The sequence below is a fragment of the Gossypium raimondii genome, chromosome 10 (genome assembly GCF_025698545.1).
Source record: "Gossypium raimondii isolate GPD5lz chromosome 10, ASM2569854v1, whole genome shotgun sequence".
NCBI classification, from domain to species: Eukaryota; Viridiplantae; Streptophyta; class Magnoliopsida; order Malvales; family Malvaceae; genus Gossypium; species Gossypium raimondii.
Window position 1 is genome coordinate 60,859,136 of NC_068574.1, and position 22,586 is coordinate 60,881,721.

General features: G+C 30.6%; 2 protein-coding genes across 2 annotated transcripts; both read right to left on the bottom strand.

Annotated features, from left to right (window-relative positions):
- Positions 1-5,559: 5,559 nt before the first annotated feature.
- Positions 5,560-6,886, bottom strand: LOC105775065 (uncharacterized). The gene is made up of 2 exons (XM_012597605.2): positions 5,874-6,886; positions 5,560-5,785 (listed from the first exon to the last, which is right to left on the bottom strand). The coding sequence occupies exons 1-2, from the start codon at positions 6,884-6,886 to the stop codon at positions 5,560-5,562; spliced, it is 1,239 nt and encodes a 412-aa protein (XP_012453059.1).
- Positions 6,887-11,371: 4,485 nt separating this feature from the next.
- LOC105777989 (nematode resistance protein-like HSPRO2) lies at positions 11,372-13,058 on the bottom strand. Its single transcript, XM_012601527.2, has one exon. The coding sequence runs from the start codon at positions 12,978-12,980 to the stop codon at positions 11,559-11,561; it is 1,422 nt and encodes a 473-aa protein (XP_012456981.1). The 5' UTR covers positions 12,981-13,058; the 3' UTR covers positions 11,372-11,558.
- Between the last annotated feature and the right edge of the window lie 9,528 nt (positions 13,059-22,586).

Consider the following 22,586-nt stretch of genomic DNA (forward strand, 5'->3'; position numbering starts at 1 on the left):
CCAACTCCCAAGTAGGATAAGTATAAATGAATAAATTAATTGTTGAAATTATAATTTCCAGGATATTTAAATATAATGAATTATGGCCGACCAATTGTTTTCTGGCATGGGAAAATGACATGAATAAAACCCATTGGAATGATTGGCTTAAATTTTGGCCACATATTTGTGAGCCAACGATTTTTAGCAACCGCCCCATTGCATCTATGAAGCGAGAGTTAATGATTATAGTGTTTTGTGTGTTGTTTTACATTGATTTTTTATCGACTCATAAATAAGAGGATAATATATTTTAACATATTTGAATTCATGTCTTTCTACCTTGATAACAATGTTCATATCAATCGAATTAAGACTCAATTGACAATATTTTATATATTTTAAAATAGTAAAATCGTAATAAATTTAATCATATATAAATATTTAGGGTTAATTTTACTATTATATCCATTTAAAAAATTTTCAAGTTTTCTTGAATGATAAAAAGATAATAAGAGTGAAAATTTTTGAATGAAACCTGTGTAGAATATTTGTTAGGGGAATTAATTGAGACGACGACAATGATGGGATCGATCCCAAGTATAGAACAATTGCCATTAATGTTGGAGCAAAGTTCCATGAATTTGGCTGTGTTGAGAAACTGGGAAATCAACCATGTTTAGCTCGTGGGGCGGTGAAGTAGTACTGGAAAATTCAAACTATCAATTCTTGATTTAATCAATTCATAATTAGTTTAATTTAATATTTTAATTAATTTTTAATTTAATTAATAAATTGACTGATTCAATTTAATTCTAAAATTAGTGATGAAATTATGATTTTTATTTCTTAAATTTAAAATTTTATTTCATTGATTGACTCGATAATTAAGGTATCACAATAAGAATACCTCATTATATTAAATCAAAAATATATATAAATACTAAATTCTCCAATTAATATAATACAAGGACTAAACTATAAATTTTTCAATTTTGAAGGAGATAAAACTAAAATTTAAATTTCAAGAGATCAAAATATATTTTTATCATTGAATTAAATTAAAATTTTATAATTTTAAAAAGATTAAAGGAAATTTTTTTATTTTGGGAGCAACGTCTCCTGAGAGCACCTCTAGTGCTACGCTTAAAATCTTAAGACTTCATTCTTTTGCAATAATGTCAAGAATTCATTAACATCATGCAGGGACGAAGGCGGGAGAGGCAGTGGTCGATAAAATTTTATAATAATAAAATTACATTTATATCGAATAATTTATGATTCATCTCTGATTTTCTTTAAATAATTTTATAATTTTGCGATTGACATTATGATTGAAATTTATTTGATTGTTTAATTAACGAAATTTTGATTAGGTTTGATATGAGCTAATGATTTTCACCTAAAAGTGCAAAAGAAATGCAGAAAACTGACAATCTGTAATCCAGACTATATTGTTTTTAGAAGATAATGATGAACTAAATGGGATTTTATTAATATTTACTTTCGTTAACCTAATCTCATTTATTTAAATAATTCCTGTCATTGTAATACATGTAAAAGGATAACATAAAATAATGGCATCTAATGTAACATCTTAATCAAATTCAGAATCTTTCATCATTATATATATATATATGCTGGAAATTACCCTTTAGGTTAGAGACATCATCATATTTTATAATTTTTGGATTTATATAATTTGTTTAAACATGCAAATTTGGGTCCCACTCACCCATTTTTTGCAAAATTTCAAAGTTCACATTAAGCTTAATGATATTAGGTGTTGAAATCATAGTGTCATAGGTTCAAATAAGCTTATTTGTTGTTGGGAGTTAACCATGATTTACTCTTGTCAGAAGTGTAAGTAAATTGCAATTGATTTTCCTTAGTAATTAGTCACAAGTGTAGCCATAAATAATTTGTTTTATTTAAATCTTTGTTAACATCAGGTCTTGGGTTCCAACCTGGACAACCCTTTTTTTATTTCTCTCGATAAAATAAAATAATCATAAATTTGATTTGAATTGAATATTTAACTTGAACTCTTTTTTTCGATTTTATTATCTCACTGAATTTAGTATCATTATCGATTTTTAGTTCAACATTCTGATTTTTTTTTCTATTCAATGAGTGTTGTTGAAGCATTTGGGTTATACGAGAGGATTTCTTTGCATTTCATGGTCCTCCAACATGAGATATGTTTCAAAAATAAGTGGTGGGTCACCTTGAAGCTCAAATTGTTCCATCTGTTGTTTAGCTTCTCCTCAATTTCTTAATCTAGGGTGTCAAAGAAAGATGTTATACATATAAATTTTTTTTGAACAATCTCATTTATCATATTTTCTTTTTACTTAATATCTAAAACTATCCATAACCCCTCCCCAATCTATAAATAGGAAGATAATATGTTTCAACGCATTCAAACCCACATCCTCCTGCATTGACAACAATGCTATGCCTATTAAATATTTCTCTTCAAAGAAAAAAAAAGACTTTTTTTTTTAAATATGGTATCTTTCACTTATGTTTGGTTGATAATGGCCACTAATTAAAGTAAAAAAGGTTATTAATTTCTCTCTATCTTAGTATTGAGTAGGATGCAAGCTAAGACTATAAGACTATGTACTTAATAATTGAGAACATGCATTCAATTTATGTTAATCTACTAATTAAAGTGCTACCATTTCTAAATAAACTAGTAAAAGAAATGGACCACATAAATCATCCCCAAAAATGTATTTAAAGCAATATTTGGGTGGCTAGGTGTTCATTCTTCAATGATGATTTCATACCTAAAATCATATTATATATATAAAAAATTTTAAAAATGTTTAAAAAAATAGGATAAGATTAAATATCAAACCCCAACCGCCCATTTAATTAAGACCACAGTTTATGTTGATGGTATGTCCCAATCATAGAGCCTCACAAAATGGCTGCTGATGATCTAAAACTTTCATCACAATAAACTAAAAATTTAAATATAAAAAAAAAGGTGTTCAAGTCTTTTTCATTTCAGTAAATAAAGTCTTTTGAGAAAAGGATCGGTTTGAAGCTGAAATGGAATTTAATTATTTTGGAATAAATGTTGTTTTGTACCACATCTTTAGATTGAAATTCCATTTGTCAATGGGTCACATTGTTTGCTTATCATGATGGGTTAAAAGGGAATTATAGTTTCATTGATATGGGTATTGTATTTAATATAAAATGATATGGGTTCGAGTGCGCTGAAACGCTTTATCCTCTTTATTTATAGATTAGAGAGGGAATATGGATAGTTCTAGGTATTGTGTAAAAAAAACCAGATATGATCAGAAGCTATAAGTTTAATAAATTAGGTTTTTAAAATTTTCGAAAAAAATCAAACGATGTGTCATCGGATTCTAACCTTTCAAAGAATTATACACTATCAATGAAACGATAGAGTGTAGATAAGGGGTTAAGGCCACTGCTCGAAAAAAAGGAGAGTTTTTTAGTGCTTTTGAAATTTATGAAATTATATTTTGGTCTCTAAAAATTTATAATTCATTTTTAGTCCTTTTAGAACAGTTTTTTAATTTCAACCCTAATTTGATGTGCATAATTCTATGCAATATCAATAGACTGGAATATGATATCATCAAAAAAATTTAAAATTTCAATTTCATTTTTAATAATGTCGTTATCATTCGATTCATTAACATTGCATCAAATATTAATTAAATTTGAGATTTTATGATAGAAATGCTGTTGGTGACAAAGCAATGCAATAAGATGAGTAAAAACTTTATATATTTCATTTCACCAGCTTTTGCTTGATATATTATGTCCCTTCTATAAATCCCAGTTTGAAGTAACCTTGCTTTAGTTTCCATGGAGTTCAATGATGGTATCTTTGATATCTCAATCTCTCAGCAGCCATTTATAAATACAGGAACATGGCTAATCCAAAATCCGCGACGTGTATTACCATGTCATCGTCGAGAAGGACGTTGGAAAAGCTTTAGATCGCGTGACGAACAATCGTTGTCTCGCAAACATCATGAAGGTAATCTAGAGCAATGTCTTTAACCTTTAAGAACAAAGTTCAAACACTTTGATTGATCATGTAACTAGCTTTCTAAACTCCCATTAGGCATGAACTTGGAAACTAAAGCCTTGAATTCATTGCCTTGGTAATCAATGCTTAAGCAACAAGTTACGACCTCGAGAAGATTCCGATGTCAAACTTTTCTATAAAGCCTTATATTTCGTTACGAAGCTCTTTGAACAATAAATGCAAGTTGCCGTTGACGTACAAAGCTTAGGGAATATAAGTTTTCGATCGGCAGAGATATGGTGCTGATTAATTTTAAGCTACGTTCAAAAAGACTATTCTAAGGTGCCAACAACCACATTGACCACCAAGGGTGAGTGCTAGAAATTTTTTCGAGGGAAGGGCCGGAATTAAGTTACATATTTTTAGGAGAGCTAAAATATAATTTCACCATTTTATTAACTTATATTTTTATAAGTTTTTAAATGACTAAATTAAAATTCTATCATTTTTGGAAGGTTAAAGTGTAATTTTACTATATACTAAATTATAATTTTATAGATTTTAAAGGACCAAAAATGCAATTTCACATTTTAGAGGCTAAGCCCCTTGCCAATCCTGGTTGCCACTGTTGACTACCTTGCTATTGTCAATAATGGAGGGAAGCCCAAAAGAAAGTAAAATGGGTACTTTTTTATCCACAAGCCCAATCCGCCCAAATTTAAATTAAATAATTTTTAAATTATTTTATTTGAATTTAATTATAAAATATATAAATATTAATCTATTTTCTTCATATTTTATTTTAAAAAAATAAACAAGCCACTTGGCTAATCTGTATGGGCCAAACTTGAGCTTTTGACCTGAAATTTTCTTTAGAATGGAGTTATGGCTCGCCCATGGATACTTTACACTACAAATTTTTTAAGTTTTTACCACCTTCTTGTATTTTTATAAGTTTCAGACCTTAAACATAACGCTCAAATTTGTGTGCTTTTATAAAAACGAATCGGAAGCATTCAAAACAAACAATTTCCATTATGCTCTCATGAATTTGTTCAACGAGTTGGATCTAATTGTAACATAATTTGAACACCATGTGTATCCACATATAAGTCAACCACCTAAAATCAACTAACTTGCATGGTATTCGTTTTACCGGTAATTAGCTCAAAGTTATAATTAAATAATATTCAAACGTTTTATTTCTTTAAATATATGTAGAAACTTAAAAAAGATTAAATTCGTATTGAATATATACTCTTATTCGACACTCACCCAAATTGAAGTATATATATTATGGTAAACACAAACAAAAGAAAATTCAAGGAAAGTTTCAATATTGCCAGGTTTTATCCCAATTAGACATCTGATATCTCTATGATTTTATCCCAAAAAAAATGGACAAAACAACCCATGAAAAAAAACACTTAGTAAAGGGTAGAAGTTATCCACAGATTGAACCTGAGACTGGTAAAATCATTTGTCGCTTCACCTATGATTTAGTCGACACTATTACCATAATTTGTAGTTGTCCCTTAGATTAAACTTTATTATAACTATCTAAGAGGATAACAAGTTTCTTCACCACCAGTGCTCCGTAGGAAATTAGCATACTTCGATGCACAAAAAGGGTTTTCTATATCAACGGCGGTTGCTTGTAAGTACCATTCTTCGGCCTCAGGGAGGTTGTTCCTCACCTTCCATAAGAACTCCGCGTATAGCTCTAATGCCTCCACCTCTTGCGGTTCAACCCGAACCGCACGTTTGAAGTATTCCTCCGCCCTATCGAGTTCCAAACATTGATAACCGAACAAAATTAGCAAACTTTTTTCTATCAATTAGGCCATCATATGCAGTGTAATCAAGTTACCTATCATGGTTCTTGATAACGAAGGAAAGAAACTGAGCATAATTCGAGAGCAAAAAAGGATTATACGGCTCCTCGGCGATACGCATCTGATAAATGAGGTTCATTCTCAAACGCATCCCATGGTTATCATCTAGTTTCAACCGCATGTTTAGAGGAGACACCATTACCTTATAATATACCCCTCCTTGCATCCTTGAAGCTTCAGCCACCATTGATTTCCATAACCCTAATTCATCGGTCTCCGCCACGACCACATTCTCGTAGAGTCTCGGGTATTGGAAAACGCCGATGAAGGCCTTGTTAGTCATCGAATGGACCGAATAATTAGCCAAAAGGAGCATCACATAAACCATAAGAGTAGGTGTTGTGGAAAACACTTGTTGAAATAGCCACACAAATGTTATTGTCATGTCCCTTTGCATTTTATTCATAAGATCTATTAAATCTTCACAATTTAATCCTTCCTTTATAACCAATGTGTAACTTTGAAGCTCTCTAATGATCAACACAAGTGAAGAAAAAGCCTTTTTAACAGAGCAATATGCAAACTCCCCTGCATCAACAAACCCTTCTTTCCATCTTTGCTTCCGCTTTATCATCTGCAACGAATGGGGAATACCGAAACTGTTCGCTTTCTGCTCGATACTAATCCGGCAAACCTTGTCTTTTTCAGGCCAATCCGGCCATATTCCGAGCAAATTAGGGTCAAGTAACTCAACTGGCAATGAAGAATCCATTCTTTGTTCATCATTGGCATTGGTATTGGCATCATCGAATGGATGAACCTCGGCTCCATCAGAGAAACCGTTGAATTGGGCATGGCGAAAGAGTTTCAGGCTATGCCATTCGAAGTTTCTTGAGCTAAAAAGAGTTGAATGATGAACCAAGCTATAGGTCAAACGTTGTTGGTTGAATCCACTATGAATTGCTAACCATGCAGCAGAGATTAAAGAAGCTGATTTTAGTGGATCTTTGATTATGAACATACTTTTTGGTGCAAAATTTAGTGTCATATTTTATAAAATATGGTCTTTTATCTGCTAAAACAAGATCAAAAACCAAAAAAAGAAATCACCATTAAAGCTATGAAGGGATTTAAGCTAGCAAATAATAAGAAATAAGAAATTGATATATCAATTATTGTATCAATCAGTTCCTTCTATTAATTCGTGTCAAGCATTAATTTTCGATACACATCTAACTTGAAGTTTTCTTAAAATTCATTGATCAAATTGTAAATATGAATCGGTGTGTTAAGAAAAAGACCTTATTTTAAAATTTAGTAAGACTATTTCTTTTACACATCACTATATTCAATCAGTACAAATATTTGTAATTTTAACCCGTTTCAAATTTGAACTAATATTTAATACTTAAGCTATTGAATAAAAATATATATGATTGATACTATTAGAATACCTTAAATATTTAATTAAAATGTTTTAAATATTGACATCAATTTAAAATTTAGACTATAATATAGAGACGGAATTAGCCCTATGATATAAGATCAACCTAGAACATCAAATGATATTAACAAGACATATATGGAGAAGTCTCCATTGTGTCTTTCTTTCATAGTTGTCATTGCTTTTCATGCAATCCAACCTAAAAGTTGTGATTGTTGAGGAAGTCAATTTTGTAGTGAAAAGTTTACAAAATAAGTTTGTTGATCAGTCAATTAATTCTCAGTAATCGAAGATATTGTTCTTTGGTGGAGGATTTGTCTCTCATACCTTATTGAGAGTCAGTAGTTATTCTGAAAATTTGATTCACAAAGTTGAGAGTGCCTCAATTGTATAGAGGCATACGACCACCTACCAAGGGGACATGTGCTCTCAACATTGTGAACCATGCTCTTAGGGCAGTCACTCATGACACGCTAGCTTTCGATAGAGCACAGAAAACAAAACCCTCCATCAAGAGACAAACCTTCGATTGTAAAAAACTGATCAACTGCCTAATGGATGTCACTTAAAAGATTTGTTCTAAAAAAACCAACCCCTCAACGCTGATAAAGAAACAACACATCACAATCTTCAAATGAGACATTTTCGAATCCGATCGATTCAAACAAATCGAGCATTTATTCAAAAACGTCCAATAGAGTTGAAAAGCTTACCAGAATGTGTGAAGATTAAAAACCAAACAAAAATTGGGTTTCAATTGTCAAAATAACAGATGGGATTAAAGAATCAAATCAAAAGAATGAATAGGGAGTTTCCATATCTAGCAGTGGTTGTCCAAGGTCGTGAAATTCGGTGGTTTGAGAATTTACACCACGTGGGTTGAGTTCATGCTTTGCTGATATATGTGCTAGAAAATCGCAGGAAAAAAAGCTTTGAACTTTGCAAACAAACAAATAAATAAAAACATTAGGGTTTTGATGTGTTGACACTTGGCATTATTACCAAAGACATCATGTTGTTGGATTTTAATGTATTTGATTACCAAAATTTGGGATTTAACCCCATTAGGGTAAGTGGCGTTGTAATGAAACCTACGCTGTGTGACTCGAGCGATGATGACCCGTCAATCAACAGAAGTACGTACGTGACTTGTCGACATTTTAAATACATCTATGAAGTTAATGAAACCAGGACAACTCTCCCAACTACCATCTTCGTCCTCCTTTTTAAAACGTTTTTATGATTCTCCATTAATTGAATACAATTACGAAGTCATAAAATAATTGTTTAAGGGGATCGAAATTAAATTTTAATTTTTACTATAAGAAAAAATATAATTTCGTTATTAAATCATTATTTTTATATTTTTTAAATAATTAAATCAAATGTTTATAATTAAAGGGGTCAAAATATAATTTTACCTTTACTAATTTAAATTTTTTAAAAAATTAAATAAAAAAATTTCCATTTTAAAGGGTCGAGGCCGTGCCAACCCTTTAACTACGCTCCTGATTGAGTGAATTGTTTCTTTGAACTCTTTCATTTATGATATATAGTAGAAGTTTTAGGAAATTTAGATATTGAATTTTTGGAACATCCATCTTTTTTTTTTTTTTTTGAAAATTTGTTCGAGTCTAGTTCAGTCTATGAATAAATCTACTTTCTATTAGAGGTATTAGTGGGTTGAGCCTAAACAACTTAAAATATATGCCTAAAATTTTGCTCAAACTTACTCATATTTGTTAAACCCGAATCCAACCTATATTCTAAATAAACCTAATTTTATCTAAACCCATTTTTAAACCTTCAAAATGAATAACTCAAATAAATCAAATTGAGTTCGGATTAAATTGAAGATCATATATAATATCAGTACTCAAATTTTGATAAGTCCATTTAAATTTGTGAATGATTAATTTTTTTTTAGACGTTCAATTTTTTAATCTAATATTTTCATTCAAATCTTATTACATATTAAAGTCGAATAACTTTGAAATGTGCAAACCACGTTTTTATCTGACAAGAAAAGCAATGTTCTTTGGAGAAAGTTGTGTTGAGGATTACCATTTTGATCCATAATGTTTGCGTGCTTTGACGTGATGTCTTTAAGCTGTATTATTATCCAGTTTATAGCAATTGATGGAAAACTACTGCCAAAATTTTAATTTCACATGCAACAATATACCTTGTTTAACTCTTCGAGTTGGAAAATGGGCCAAAGGAAAGTCAATGTCCATTACTATAATAAATGGTTTTAGGAAATAAAACGTTTTTTAAAAAAATTAGCCACGTGAATTGAATTCAAAGGAAATATCACATAAAATATTTCCAAAAATAGTCACATTTATATAAAATTGGAAAGTTTTTATTTAAGGTTGAGTTTAGATGGATGGTGCGTTTACCTGTCATTAGTGTAAAAAAAATAGTGGTGACGGTGAGATTAGATATTGTAGTGGTATTATGGCGTGAGACAAAAAGTAAATTAAACGCACCCCACCGCTCATCCAAACCCACCCTAAGTCACTATATTGTTAAAATCGTTATTGTATAGTCTTCTCTGCTCGCACTGTTTGTACCAATTGACAGCTTTCAATCAACTTCTCTTTTACAATTCAGTTTTTTTCATAAAACAATTTTGAACATCACAAATCTATGAACCAAAATCCAAACAACTTTCTTTTCTGATTTCCGACATTAACCATTAGATCGACTTGATCTAAGGTATCTTCTTCTAGTCGTTAATAGATATTGATCTACCATACCAGTCGTTGAACCGTCTCTTGAAGATTGCTAGTCAAATTTTTTTCAAAAAAAAATAACAATCTAGTGACTTAAATATATTTTTTTGAATAGTTCAATGACTTAAATGAAAACTTTCTAATAGTTTAGTTATAATTTTATAAATTTTTTAAGTCGAGTGGCCAAAATGTAAATTTATTAATAATTTAGTGACCATGAGTGTAATTTACCAAAATTCTGTTATAGTGAGATCTCGTGGATCTTTTTAAATCAACAGTTGAAATAAAAGAAAAAGAAAAAGAAACAACAATCCACCCTTGATCATGCTATGTAGTATTTGCATTGAGAAATGTGAGTATATCTTTTAACTAATTCAACTGGTTTCCACACTAAAGAAGGGGAAACTAATTTTTAGAGAAAAATAATGTATTCGGTAATCGATTTAACATGTTCCAAGTCACTAGCACAATTTCCTAATTTCTAAAGTGGCTTGATCAAACAACTACAATCTTTTCATTTTAGTCTTTTAACCACAGTGGTTGATTTAAAAAGGATATCATGGGATCCCACTATAATAAGGTCTCACCTTACATGTTACCCAAAAATAGATTCCCTAAATATTTTTCATATCTAAAGGAAGCTCAACTAATTACGAAATTTGATACTTATTATACCAAATCATGATTAAAAATAAACATGTTTAATAAACAATAGATTATGTTATACTCACAATGTAAGTGAAAGAAAAAAATATGTTAAATTATAGATGGAGTGGTAAAGTCTTCATCAATTTGGGATACAATCTTTAGATGTTTCGTTTATATATTTGATACGATGATATGTGTGGAGGATGACGGTAACATGATTCAAATCCATATCAAATGGGTATTTGACAAAAGTTTTAACCATTGCTCTATATTAGTCAAGATAAAAATATCAAAACAAGGAGAGGAGAGCCACCTTAAAGGGTATTCCAAATTGAGATGGAATTAAGGTGAAGTAAGAAAGTTGAATGTGAGGAGAGAGAGAGAGCGTCCCCTCTCTGTCAAAGTTGAGGATTTTTATACTCTTAGCTCTTTAAGTACCATATGTCGCTTCCTTATTAATGGGTAAGAGATAAATGACTGAGTGGTCGACCATTATGGATTTGGGTAAGTAGGGTGAAGATTAAACGTGCTTTCAATCATTTCAGAAGACACGTAACAATTGAGGTCAAAAGTCATGATTATTAAATGGAATTCACATGAACTATATAAATGTTAAACTGAATATTTTTCAAGGATGTGCTTTAAAAGTAAATCTAAGAAATATGTCCAAAAGGATGTATCCGTTGAAGATATAACAACAACATTTTTCTAGTAATTTAAGCTGAATTTTCCATTTTAATTGTACAAAATTTGTATGATATACACAATAATTGACTCCCAAACATCAACACTACAAAGAATAATTAATTTTTTTTTAATTTTTGTTTTATCTCTTAAACCAAATTAAAATTTTAAACCTTCCAAAATCAAAATGAGAATGCCGAGGCAACTCACTTCTTCATCCACCGAGTCAACCCAGATGCACCCTGTCCACGACTCCAAAACTCGCCCAAAAACGTCTTGGCCGCATCCAAACTAGGGAAATAAGTAGGCTCCAAGAATATCTGACTCAACGAGTCACCCGAGTCAGAACTCGTCACGACTCGGTTCCCTTTAGCTTCCAAGCTCCCCATAACCACCACCAGCACTTGCTTGTACCCATAAAAGAACCGTTTCAAGGCTCCTTCGATGGCTTGCAAGGCTTGTACCAAAAACACCTTATTACCCTCCTCCTTCTCTGCGTACAGTTTCATCGCGGCTTCTTGTATCCTGGGTCCACCTTTAGGGTCCACTTCCACGCCCAAAATAAACGGAACCTTATGCTTCAACTCCTTGGACATTTTGGTAATTTCAACTAACCCTTTCGATCTGAAACAAAACGCTTCCGTTTCGTTAACCGATTTTATCATTAATTGGCTTTTGAGACGAAGGAAATCGTCAGGGTCCATTAACAAGTGGAGATCTTCGATTTCCGATAGAAGCTTCCAGATCTTTTCTGTCAAGTAACCGTCGTTCGCGGCGGTTTCGAAGTTACCGGCGTCGATTCTCGAAACGATGCGTTTCAACACTTGTTTCGCCGTTTGGATCCACGCTTCGAGGATCTGGTGTACGGTGTAAAGCGTCGCGTTCTCGTGGTTGTCGACGTGATCGTACGGACTCTTCTTCACCGCGTGGAGTTCGTTCGGCTTGCAAACGGCGTCGTAATCCAAGTTGGGCTTACCGGATAAGTTCGGTTCTCCTAATCCGAGAGTGTACGGACACCGCCTCATCTCACACTCAATGGAGTAAAGGATTTTCTCCGCCACATCCTCGGATTTCTGCCACGTGGCGAGCCGCGGTAGCAAGCTGGATTCGCTGGTCCGGTTCACCACCGTGGTTTCTCCATGGACCTTCCAAACCTCGGTGGAGCTACACTCACGAGCAAGCACACCGTTCGACGACGTCAAATCAACGATCGGAGCCGTTCCCGCCGTCGTTTTGTCTTCGTTTTCATCTTCACATATCATAGCGATGAGTTCGATCTGACTTGTGGCAAGCGACTCCAGTCGACGCGTCCACTCCCGGCGATTCGAATACGGTCTAGGATCCGATAAAACGATCGAAATGAACCGGAAGGTAGTCTCCAAAGCATGCAAAGCCGGTTTCAAAACGACCTCGTTTTGCCAATCCGGAAACTCCTTTGCCTCCCATAACATCCTCAGCTCCGGTAAACGAAGATAGTACTCATAAGCCGATGAAGCCGAAGCCGAAGTCGAAAGCGGAGACGACATATTCAACAACCGAAACGGCGCCGGAATGGACAATTTCGAGGATTTGTTGCTAATATCTGAAGAAACCATCTTTGCTTTCCAATCTAGATCAACCATTTTCATCAAACGAACAAAAAATGGAAATTTTCAGAAAATTATTTATTTATGATTTTAAGATTTTGTATTTTTTTGACTTAAAGAGATGAAGAGAGATTGGGTATTTATAAGGCAAGCAAAAAAGACGAGGCGTGTGGAAAGCAAGAAGAACAAGGATTTCTCAAATTTAATTAATTTTAATTTAATTTTTGAAATGAAGCTTATCCAGAATTGAATTTTCAGACCGAACCTTGGAACTGAACAGTGGTCGTGTTAGAAAGTGATGTCATGAGGTGTGTGTTCGGAAAAGTGGAAGCGAACGGTTCCAAATTGGACTTTGGTCGTTTTATTTTGTTTATTTTTAATTAATTAATTAATTAAAAGTCCGAATTAATGGCCAAGAAATTCAAAGAGTCAGGCTTTTTGGGCTAGTCGATCAACTACATTTATACTTGGCTTATCTCATTTGTCTCTCCACCAATATTCTATTGCCACTTGGTTTTTATTATTTCGATTGTGGATAAAGTTTTAGTTCGGTTGACACTATCCTTGTTACAATAATTTAGAAATTACATTTTTTAGCGTGTCCGTAATGTCCTTTTATTTAGTTAACTTAGGGTGATGGGTGAAGTCAGAAATTCTTTTCAGGGGAGTTAAAATTAAATTATAATTTTTACGACAGAAAAGATATAATTTCGTCATTCTAAAAGCCTACATTTTTATAAATTTTAAAGGACTAAATCAATTTTTATCATTTTAAGGACGGCCAAGTGCAATTTTACCTTTATTAATTTAAAATTTTAAAGGGTTTAAATAATTTTTTTCTATTTTAGAGAGGGTCGGAGCCTCTGCCATAACTACGCCCTTGCTTGAGGTTTGAAGGGTTTATGGATAGTTTCATAAATATATCGAAAAATAATTTATTCTTTAACTAATAATGTTTTGCTCAACGATAAGTTTGAGGCCGTGAGAACTTAATTTCACCCTTTCTGATTTAAGTTCAATCATGTGGGTCGTGTCCATATTTATATTTTTAACTCTTTTTTCGTTGTTTAGAATTAATATTTAGGTTTTTTAAGTTAAAAGAAAAACCCTAAATTTTTTAGAGAGAATCGAGTTACAAAGAAAAACTTAAGTTTCATCCTACAATTGAATAACTTAATTTCCTCTAAAACCCAAATTTTTTATTAAAAATTAATTTTTATTAAAGTTGTACAATAAAAATGAAAATGATAATTAGCCGAAATTGCCCAAAATGGAAGTTATGAAGTTGAATAAAATTTGTATAATTGATCTCAAAACAAAAACGTGGGACTAACAATTATTTTCAGAAAAGCAAAGAGGATTACAAACACATGTTTCGCATTTTATAACTTGATTATTTTTGTCAATTTTAAAATCTTTTGATATTACATCAAATCCAATTAGAAGTTCTATATTTGTATAATTATATTATTTGAATCTAATATTATTGATATAATTAGTCAATAATTTTGTACATTTGAATGTTTTCTTATAAAATGAAATATCCACATTTGTTGGAAAGGCCAAATTAACATTCAAAAGAAGAGTCAAAGTAATAATTCCCAAAACATATAATTCAATTAGATTTTTTTTTGGAAGAAAATTTATCATAATCAGTATATATGAAAAATATTTAGTACAGTATCAAAGAAAAGTTAAGGGGTTGACAAGTACTGTATACAGGTATAATAAAAGTGAGGATAAGTTACGAGGCGCCTCATCACTGGTTGTTCTTAATATGTATCAGTAGGTACCGCTTAACCATCGACCATGGTGGTCTTGAATAATTATACCTGATCGTGCTGTATTTGGATTTTCAATCGACAATCTATCAGAGTTTAGTTTCGTCCAACCTTGATACCTACATCAATTGTAATAATTAACATTGTTGTCGATTTAAATCTACTGATAAAATTATAAAAGTAGAAAAATTAAAATAAAAGGATTAAATTTCATATCTTAGCATAGTAAAAGGACTAAAATCAGAATAAGTCCAAACATTTATTCCTAAGCAATTCATGGGATTGCTTCCTCAATCTTCGGTCAGTGTTCTCGCAAACAGACAAGTCCTCCTTTGAGTCAAATGTCAACAACTTACCTGCTGACTTATCCAAAAACCATCCAATCTTCATCAACTATTTACGACTATGCCATTCCCTACCTTATTTATTGACTTGAAAGCTGCCTAAAAAAAACACAGTTCATATTTTTTGTTTTTCTGGCAAACGAACAAAGTTTTTGTAGCTAACATTGGACCAAATAAATGATGAAAAGTCAAATTCATATAAGATTTAATTGAAAGGTTTAATTGATGGCCAAATTAGTCAAATAAGATTTAACTCGCTAGTTGATGTTGGCCAACTTGGAGACATTTGTAGCATGGATTATGACATTGTAATTCATCAAATATTGTATGCATTAAGAACCCGTGTGTTGGTCTGATAGTCAATGTCTTCACTGTCTTAAATATGGCTTGGGTTTGAGTCGCGTTAATCTCGTTGCTGTTAAGTCTTTACCCTCCTCTTATAATTCACCAAAAAAAATATTGAATGCATTAATTTTAATTTGATTCTAAATAACACAAATAATAATTTTTTTGAAAGTTTTTTTTTTTGAAGAATAATAAAATCGAACAAAACCCATCCGTGATAGTAGTACAATTTGGGTACCTAAAACTTAGAATCTCAATTTTTTTTTATTTCTCAAGTTATCTATCGGAGTGAGCCTAGTAACTAATCTTCCACATTCTGTAGACCCATTAAAGGGTAAATACTAATCACGAGTTTTAAATACTAATCCAATGCATTCAAAATTCTAACATGTGATTTTTTATTCATAAATGGATTGGATTTGAAACAAATTGTTTATCTACTAATTTTGGCTTATTTTCCCATTTTAGCTCAAAGAAAAGAAGAATCATGAAAGAGGCTTAAATGCATGGACCAACCCCCACACTATTTTGTAGTGTATTAGTTGTATTGCATTTGGAATATGTAAATATTCTATGATGTATATGTTCAACATGTCTTGCCCAATTTTTATCCACAAATTCCCATACATTCTAATATTCTTGTGTGATAAGTTATGCAAATAAATTACTTGATGCTCATGGTTAACATGTGTTGTACGTTTAATAAGTTTGACAAGATGTTGTTCATTCATAGTGTTAGAAGGGAATTTTGATTCTTTACAATGTGTTAAAAAGAGTTTAAAATTTTTCTATTTCTAACCATTGGTTGAAAAGTAGGATGAATGATTTAATTTTGATAAATAATACTTTTTGTTTTGAATAATCTTATTATAGTTTCTGATCATATCTGTTATTTCTGACATAATGTCTAGAACTGTTTATAACCCCTCCCCAACGCATAAATAGGAGGATAATGCGTTTCAGCGCACTCAAACCCACATCCTTTTGCATTGGCAACAATGCCTATGCCAATCGAACTAACACTCAATCGGCAATAATACTTAAATACGGCGGTGAATGTAAAGGAGATAAGCAGAAGCTTTGGCCTCTTAAAAATGGAAATTTTCGATTAAGTCTCTTTAAGAATTATTAAATTTATAAATTTATATATGGTAAATTTGCACTTTGAGCTCGAAAATGAAACAATTCTGTTTAGACATTTTTGGAAATGATGAAATCATAAACTAATACATGATAGAAATATATTTTAACCTCTTAAAAACTTATAATTTAATTCGGTTCCTACTAAAATATTTTTAAAATTAGCCCTACTTAAATAAGATTTATATGGTAAAAAATTAGTTATATATTTTAATTTTTGTCAAATGTTTATTTGTATATTTAAATTTTTAATCTTTTATTCTTGTATTAAAAATTATTCAATTTGCAAAGGTGTCTTGAATGTCGAGTTCGAGTCTTATTATATCATGTGTGAGGTTTCTTTTAGGTTATTCTGGGTTTATGTCATATTATGCGCAGATTCGTCTAGACTTATTTTAATATAACTTTAGATATATTCTAATTTTAATTCATTATATTTTTGTATTGAGTTTATTTTAGTTCTAGTTAAATTTGCTTTAAAATAAAATTTCATTTATTATCTATCCAAATTAATTAAATTATCCTTTAAATATTAGAACGTGCTAAATATCTGTATTTACTAAATAAAATTTATTTAAATAAATATTTCAAAAAGTAAAATAGTTCGATTGACACTGTTGCAGCACCTTAGAAAACATGGGTCAAGAGTTTCAGACTTGAAACAGTGATTGAACCATTAGTTCACCGGTTCGATTAAACAAATCATTAACAATTTAAAATATTGAAAAATAAAAGATATCTGATTCAATTGATTTTTTTTTGTCTGATTCAACTGATCCATATCGATTCCCAAATCAGTTGATCTAATAACTTTCTTCAAATTGATACTCTGAACGATTTGTAGTTCGATCAATTAATTCGATCTAATTTAAACATCAATTTTTTATTCAATAGATGAAACTGATTTGAAATATGGTGGATAAATCATCCACCATTCCATTAGTTTATTTGCCCATTGAAGCTTCCATTAATTAGACTCAATCTCCGCGTTTACCGCCTCAAAACCGCCATATCCGCCCAAAAGCACCGCCTTTTACTCAAAACACGTGTCTTTTTCTTATTGCCCTTTCAGGAGCCGACTCGGCCCCGTATTGCCCTCCAACTCAGCCACGCTTTGTTTCCCAAATTACCACGCGCCGCACTACACGCTGTCGCCGTTTATATAAAATGGGGGGCAATGTTGATAGAAAATGTGAACGCACCGCCCTTTTTTTCTTCAATTATCCACTTTTAAATTTAAATTTTATTTTATAACAATATGTTTTATTTTATATATAAAAGAGAAATCTGTGGACTATTACCGCATTCTTTTCTATAATAACTAAATGGTAATATTTCGATTAAATTTTAGCACAGTTGAATTTTAATATGATTGATAACGTTAAGGGTAAAGTCAGAAAATATTTTTAGAGGAGTCCGAAATTAAATTGTAATTTTTATGATAATAAAAATATAATTTCACCATTTGAATAGCCTATATTTTATAATATTTAAAGGATTAAATAGTTATTTTATTATTTTTACGGGACAAAGTATAATTTAACCTTTATTAATTTAAAATTTTAAAGGACTTCAATGAAAAAAATCTATTTTAGGAGCCCCTGTCAGCACCCCTAGATATGCCCCTGGATAACGTTATTGTACTTAAGTCTTAATTTAATTAGTATTCTTGCTATTATAATGGTTAAGAGAAACATTATCCTTTGATTTAAATGTTGGGACAAAATCAGAGTCAGAAACTTTATAAAGAAGGCTAAGATAAAATTTTAAAATTTTGAGAAACGGAAATAAAAAATTTATTCTAAAAAAACTTAAATTTCATATATGTTTTTTTTTACACAATGCCTATAATTACCCATAGTCTCTCCCAACCTATAAATAGGAGGATAATGCGTTTCATCACACTCGAACTCACGTCTTCTTACATTGACAACAATACACATACCAATTAAACTAATACTCAATCGGACATACATAATTAAACTTAAATCAAAAGAATTCTAAAATGAAAACCTCCATCATACTCAAATTTAGATGAGGAAGAATAAAAAAAGAGGGGTTATAATTCACTTATTTATAGATGCTTTGCTGTGAGGTTAAGCAAAGGCTCCAATTTATGGAAATTCGTATTTATTAACTTTTTTAAAATTTGTCTGAAAAAAACACAAAGATTTGGCTTAACCGTCATTACATGTTTTTCTTTATTTAAAGAAAAGAATTTGAATCTTCTCACCTTTAATAAAAAAAGAAATTAAAAAATAATAATCTGAAAATTGGTTTGCAATAAAATAATATTATGATGAAAAAGACTAAAAAGTAAAACGGCTAAAAGAGCAACATGATTATCAACTCAAATGTTTTGCTTTACTTTTTTTTAAATTTTAATGTTGTTATTATTATAATAATATAAGAGAATTTTTGTTTCATGTTTTGTCGATTTCTGTCTGATTTAGTTCCCATTCTTGCTAACCTGTCTCCTTTATCCAAAATTAACTTTGTCGTGTTAAAGTTAAAATTAAGCTTATCAATTATATTATCCATAACTTTTCCTCTAATTTGCTGCTTTTTTAATTTTATTTTAAATATATATAAATATATAAATTAGAATCGTTCACGATATAATTTGAATTGAATTAATTCGGGTTTTAAAATTTTCAAATAATTTTAGTTCGGGTTAATTTGAATTCATATAATTTTGTGTCTAATTAGGATTTGGATTCAAATCATTTTGAGTTTGAATTGTTTTGGATTCGAGTTACTCGGCTTTGAGGTTCGGAACTTTCAGGTCATCTTATTACGAGTTTAAAACATATCAAGTTTCAATCCCTTTAATTTTAAGTTAGTTTGAGTTTCGATCAATTTTAAATTTGAATTTAGCATGCTATTAATTTTTATCTTAAAATTGAATTGAATTATATTTAATATTTAATATTTAATTAAAACTAATAAGATTAACATATTTATTGTCAATGCAGGAGGATATAGGTTCGAGTGTGCTGAAACGCATTATTCTCCTATTTATGAGTTAAGAAGGGGCTATGGGTAATTCTTGATATTGTGTTAAAAAGAGCAGATATGATCAGAACCTATAATATTTTTTTTAAATCATTTGATTATTGAGATTAAATTAGGGTTTATTTCAAAAGGAGGACATTTTCATTGGAAATCGTCTAAAAACAACAAAAGCAAGCAAACTATATATATAATTAATATTGTTTTGGGGTTTGATTTGTTGATGCTTTCAACAACCAAAAGATCTAGAAGTTTCTTTTGAGTCAAAATTCAAAAAAAAAAAAAAACAAAACAAAAGAACGACTTGTCTTAACGTTGAACACATCCCTAAGTTAGATGTTAATTATACTTATCTTGAAGTTACCTAAGATGAGGTTAAGCATGCAATTTAAAATTAATTTTGAGAACTTAAAATAAATAGAATTCGAGATTTAATTAATGTAATCTTCCTCAATCCATTTGTAACTTTAATGCCCCTTTGGTTAGGTTAGGTTAGGTTGGTTTCCCTCCGATTAAATTTGAGTTGAGTTAATTTTGATTTTAATTTTTAAATTTTTAAATTTCTCCTTTTAGGTTTAGGATGTTTGGGTTTAAGTTATTTTGGGTTTCGATCATTTAAGTTTAAGGTTCAATTTTTTCATACTGATCCATTACGGGTTCAAGTCATTTTACTTGTGGTTAGTGTAAAAACAGCGGTGATGGTGAGATTAGATACTGTAGCGTGAGACAAAAAGTAAGCTAAATGCATCGTACCGCACTCCATCGCCCATCCAACCCACCCTGAGTTTTGATCACTTTAAGTTAAAGGCTTTTTATTTATTTATTTAAGGCAATTTTTGATTTAGTTCGATTTGAAATTCCTAATTCTTTTTATAATCAAATCAAATTAATGAGATAATTTTGTTTAAAAATTAATATTTAATGGTGGATAGGCATTGAAGAGAAAATTGTTGCGATTTGCCTCTAAAATCTTAAACAACTTTAAATTGATGGGACCCCAAGTGTTAATGAAGAATTAGGCAAAGAGCCCATCTTTTTAGCAGGCTTTCTATAGGTTATGCACTTAACACAAATTTTAACTTTAATTAGTGTTGTTTACCGATTAAAATCAAACCAAAATAATTAGTGTGCTTAATTGGGGTTTAATCATAATTCTTCTACACCCTTGAATTACAACTTCATTATTATGTACCAATAAAGAAATCAACTAAAACCCAATGTATTTGATAGTTTTGGCAAAAGTTAAGATTCCGAGACTTTCCTTTTAAATTATAGTGGGTTTAAATCGTACCATATGTGGGTCACGTTCGAATATATTGCGATTTTCAGTCTATTTTTCTTTGTATTGAGTTAATTTTTAATTCTAATTGATCAGTCGATTGAGTCTTAACTCAATTGATACTGTTGTTATTGCAATAATCAGGAAGACGATGGTTTAAGCACATTATGGATAGAACTAAGTTTGGTATTAAAAGAAACTAATTAATCAAACATGTATTATTTGTGATTTGTACTATACTTAGGATGGGTTTAGATTGGCGATGTGTTTACCTGCGGTTAGTGTAAAAACAGCGGTGGCAGTGAGATTAAATACTGTAGAGATACTGTAACATGAGACAAAAAAGTAAACAAAACGCACCGCATCGTACCCCACTACCGATCCAAACCCACCCTTATACTTAAAAAAATAAAATTAGTCAAATATGTTTTTAAATTCTAACCTCTCATATGCCCAAAGTCCAAACTACCACTACCCTATTATGTAAAAAAATGAAAATAGATATGATCCCACTTTGAAAATTTTGCCCATCCTCACAAATCAATTGAGTCAATTTGGTAAGTTGATTATCATAGGACCAATGCCACTTGGTAAATAAATTGGGCCATTAGGAAGCTAGACTTGTAGGACAAGTGTCCTAATTAAGACCTAGAAAATTATTAGAATAATTGGACCAAACTTTAGCCTAATCAATATTAATGAGCAATTATTTTAATCCAAATCAAGTTGATTATTAATTATGCTAATTTTCAATGTTCTTGATCACGGTTTGATATCCAAAACAAGGTTTAATTTAGGTGTACTTAAACCATTTGTCAAAATTAATACTATGATTTGAGCTCGATTTGAAATTCGTTGCTGATAGTTTAATGATATACTAATAAAATAGTATCATTTAATTTTAAACTTAATTAGAAGTTAATTTAATTATTCAAAATTGACTTGCTTAAATGTTAAAAATACATTTATAAATGATAATAAAAAGTTCAACTAGACCCATTTGATGTTCAAACTGAATATTAAGATATTTGAATTTGGCTAACTCGATAGCTCGAGTTGCTTATCTTGAGAATGAATAAATAGGATTTTAATTCTCTTTTTAATCCAACTCAAGTAATTTACTAGCACAAAATTCTCATTTACATCCTTAGTCAAAACCATCTTCTTAATTCTTATAGTTGCTTAATTTTAAGCTCTTTCGAGAGGTTAGAATTAGATAAACATTATTTACATAATTTCTAATTCGAATTTGAGTAATTTGTAGAAATTAAAAAAAAATAATTTGGGTTTGTATCATTATCCAACTTTTGAATTTATGTATTAGATAATAATGAGTTGGATTTGATCTATTTGTAGGTATTTAGAGCAAAAACATTGAGTTTTAGGCTGGTGGGCAATATGGCTTGGGATTAGATCAATGTCTAGCTTTGAGTTCATATGTGGAACTTTGTGGCCAATAATTGCCCCTTTCATGCCAAAGATTATTTTAACAACTTGGACAAGAGGTTCAAGTCATCTCTTCTTCTTACGTTCCACCAAGTGATTCTATTACTTTATAATAATATATTTCGATTATCTTTTCATAAATACAAAAAGGAGTAAAAATTCATGATTTAATTCTATTTATTATAATTATTTATAAGAGATGATATATATATATATATATATATATATATATATATATATATAATCCGAGAGATGATTTTAATTGACTTGGTAATGTTGAGATTCTAGATCTTTGAGTATT

Coding starts and splice junctions, on each gene's coding strand:
- LOC105775065 (XM_012597605.2), bottom strand. CDS start 6,886: ATGACACTAAATTTTGCACCAAAAAGTATGTTCATAATCAAAGATCCA. Junction 5,786..5,873: donor GTTATCAAGAACCATGATAG/GTAACTTGATTA, acceptor GGAACTCGATAG/GGCGGAGGAATACTTCAAAC.
- LOC105777989 (XM_012601527.2), bottom strand. CDS start 12,980: ATGAAAATGGTTGATCTAGATTGGAAAGCAAAGATGGTTTCTTCAGAT.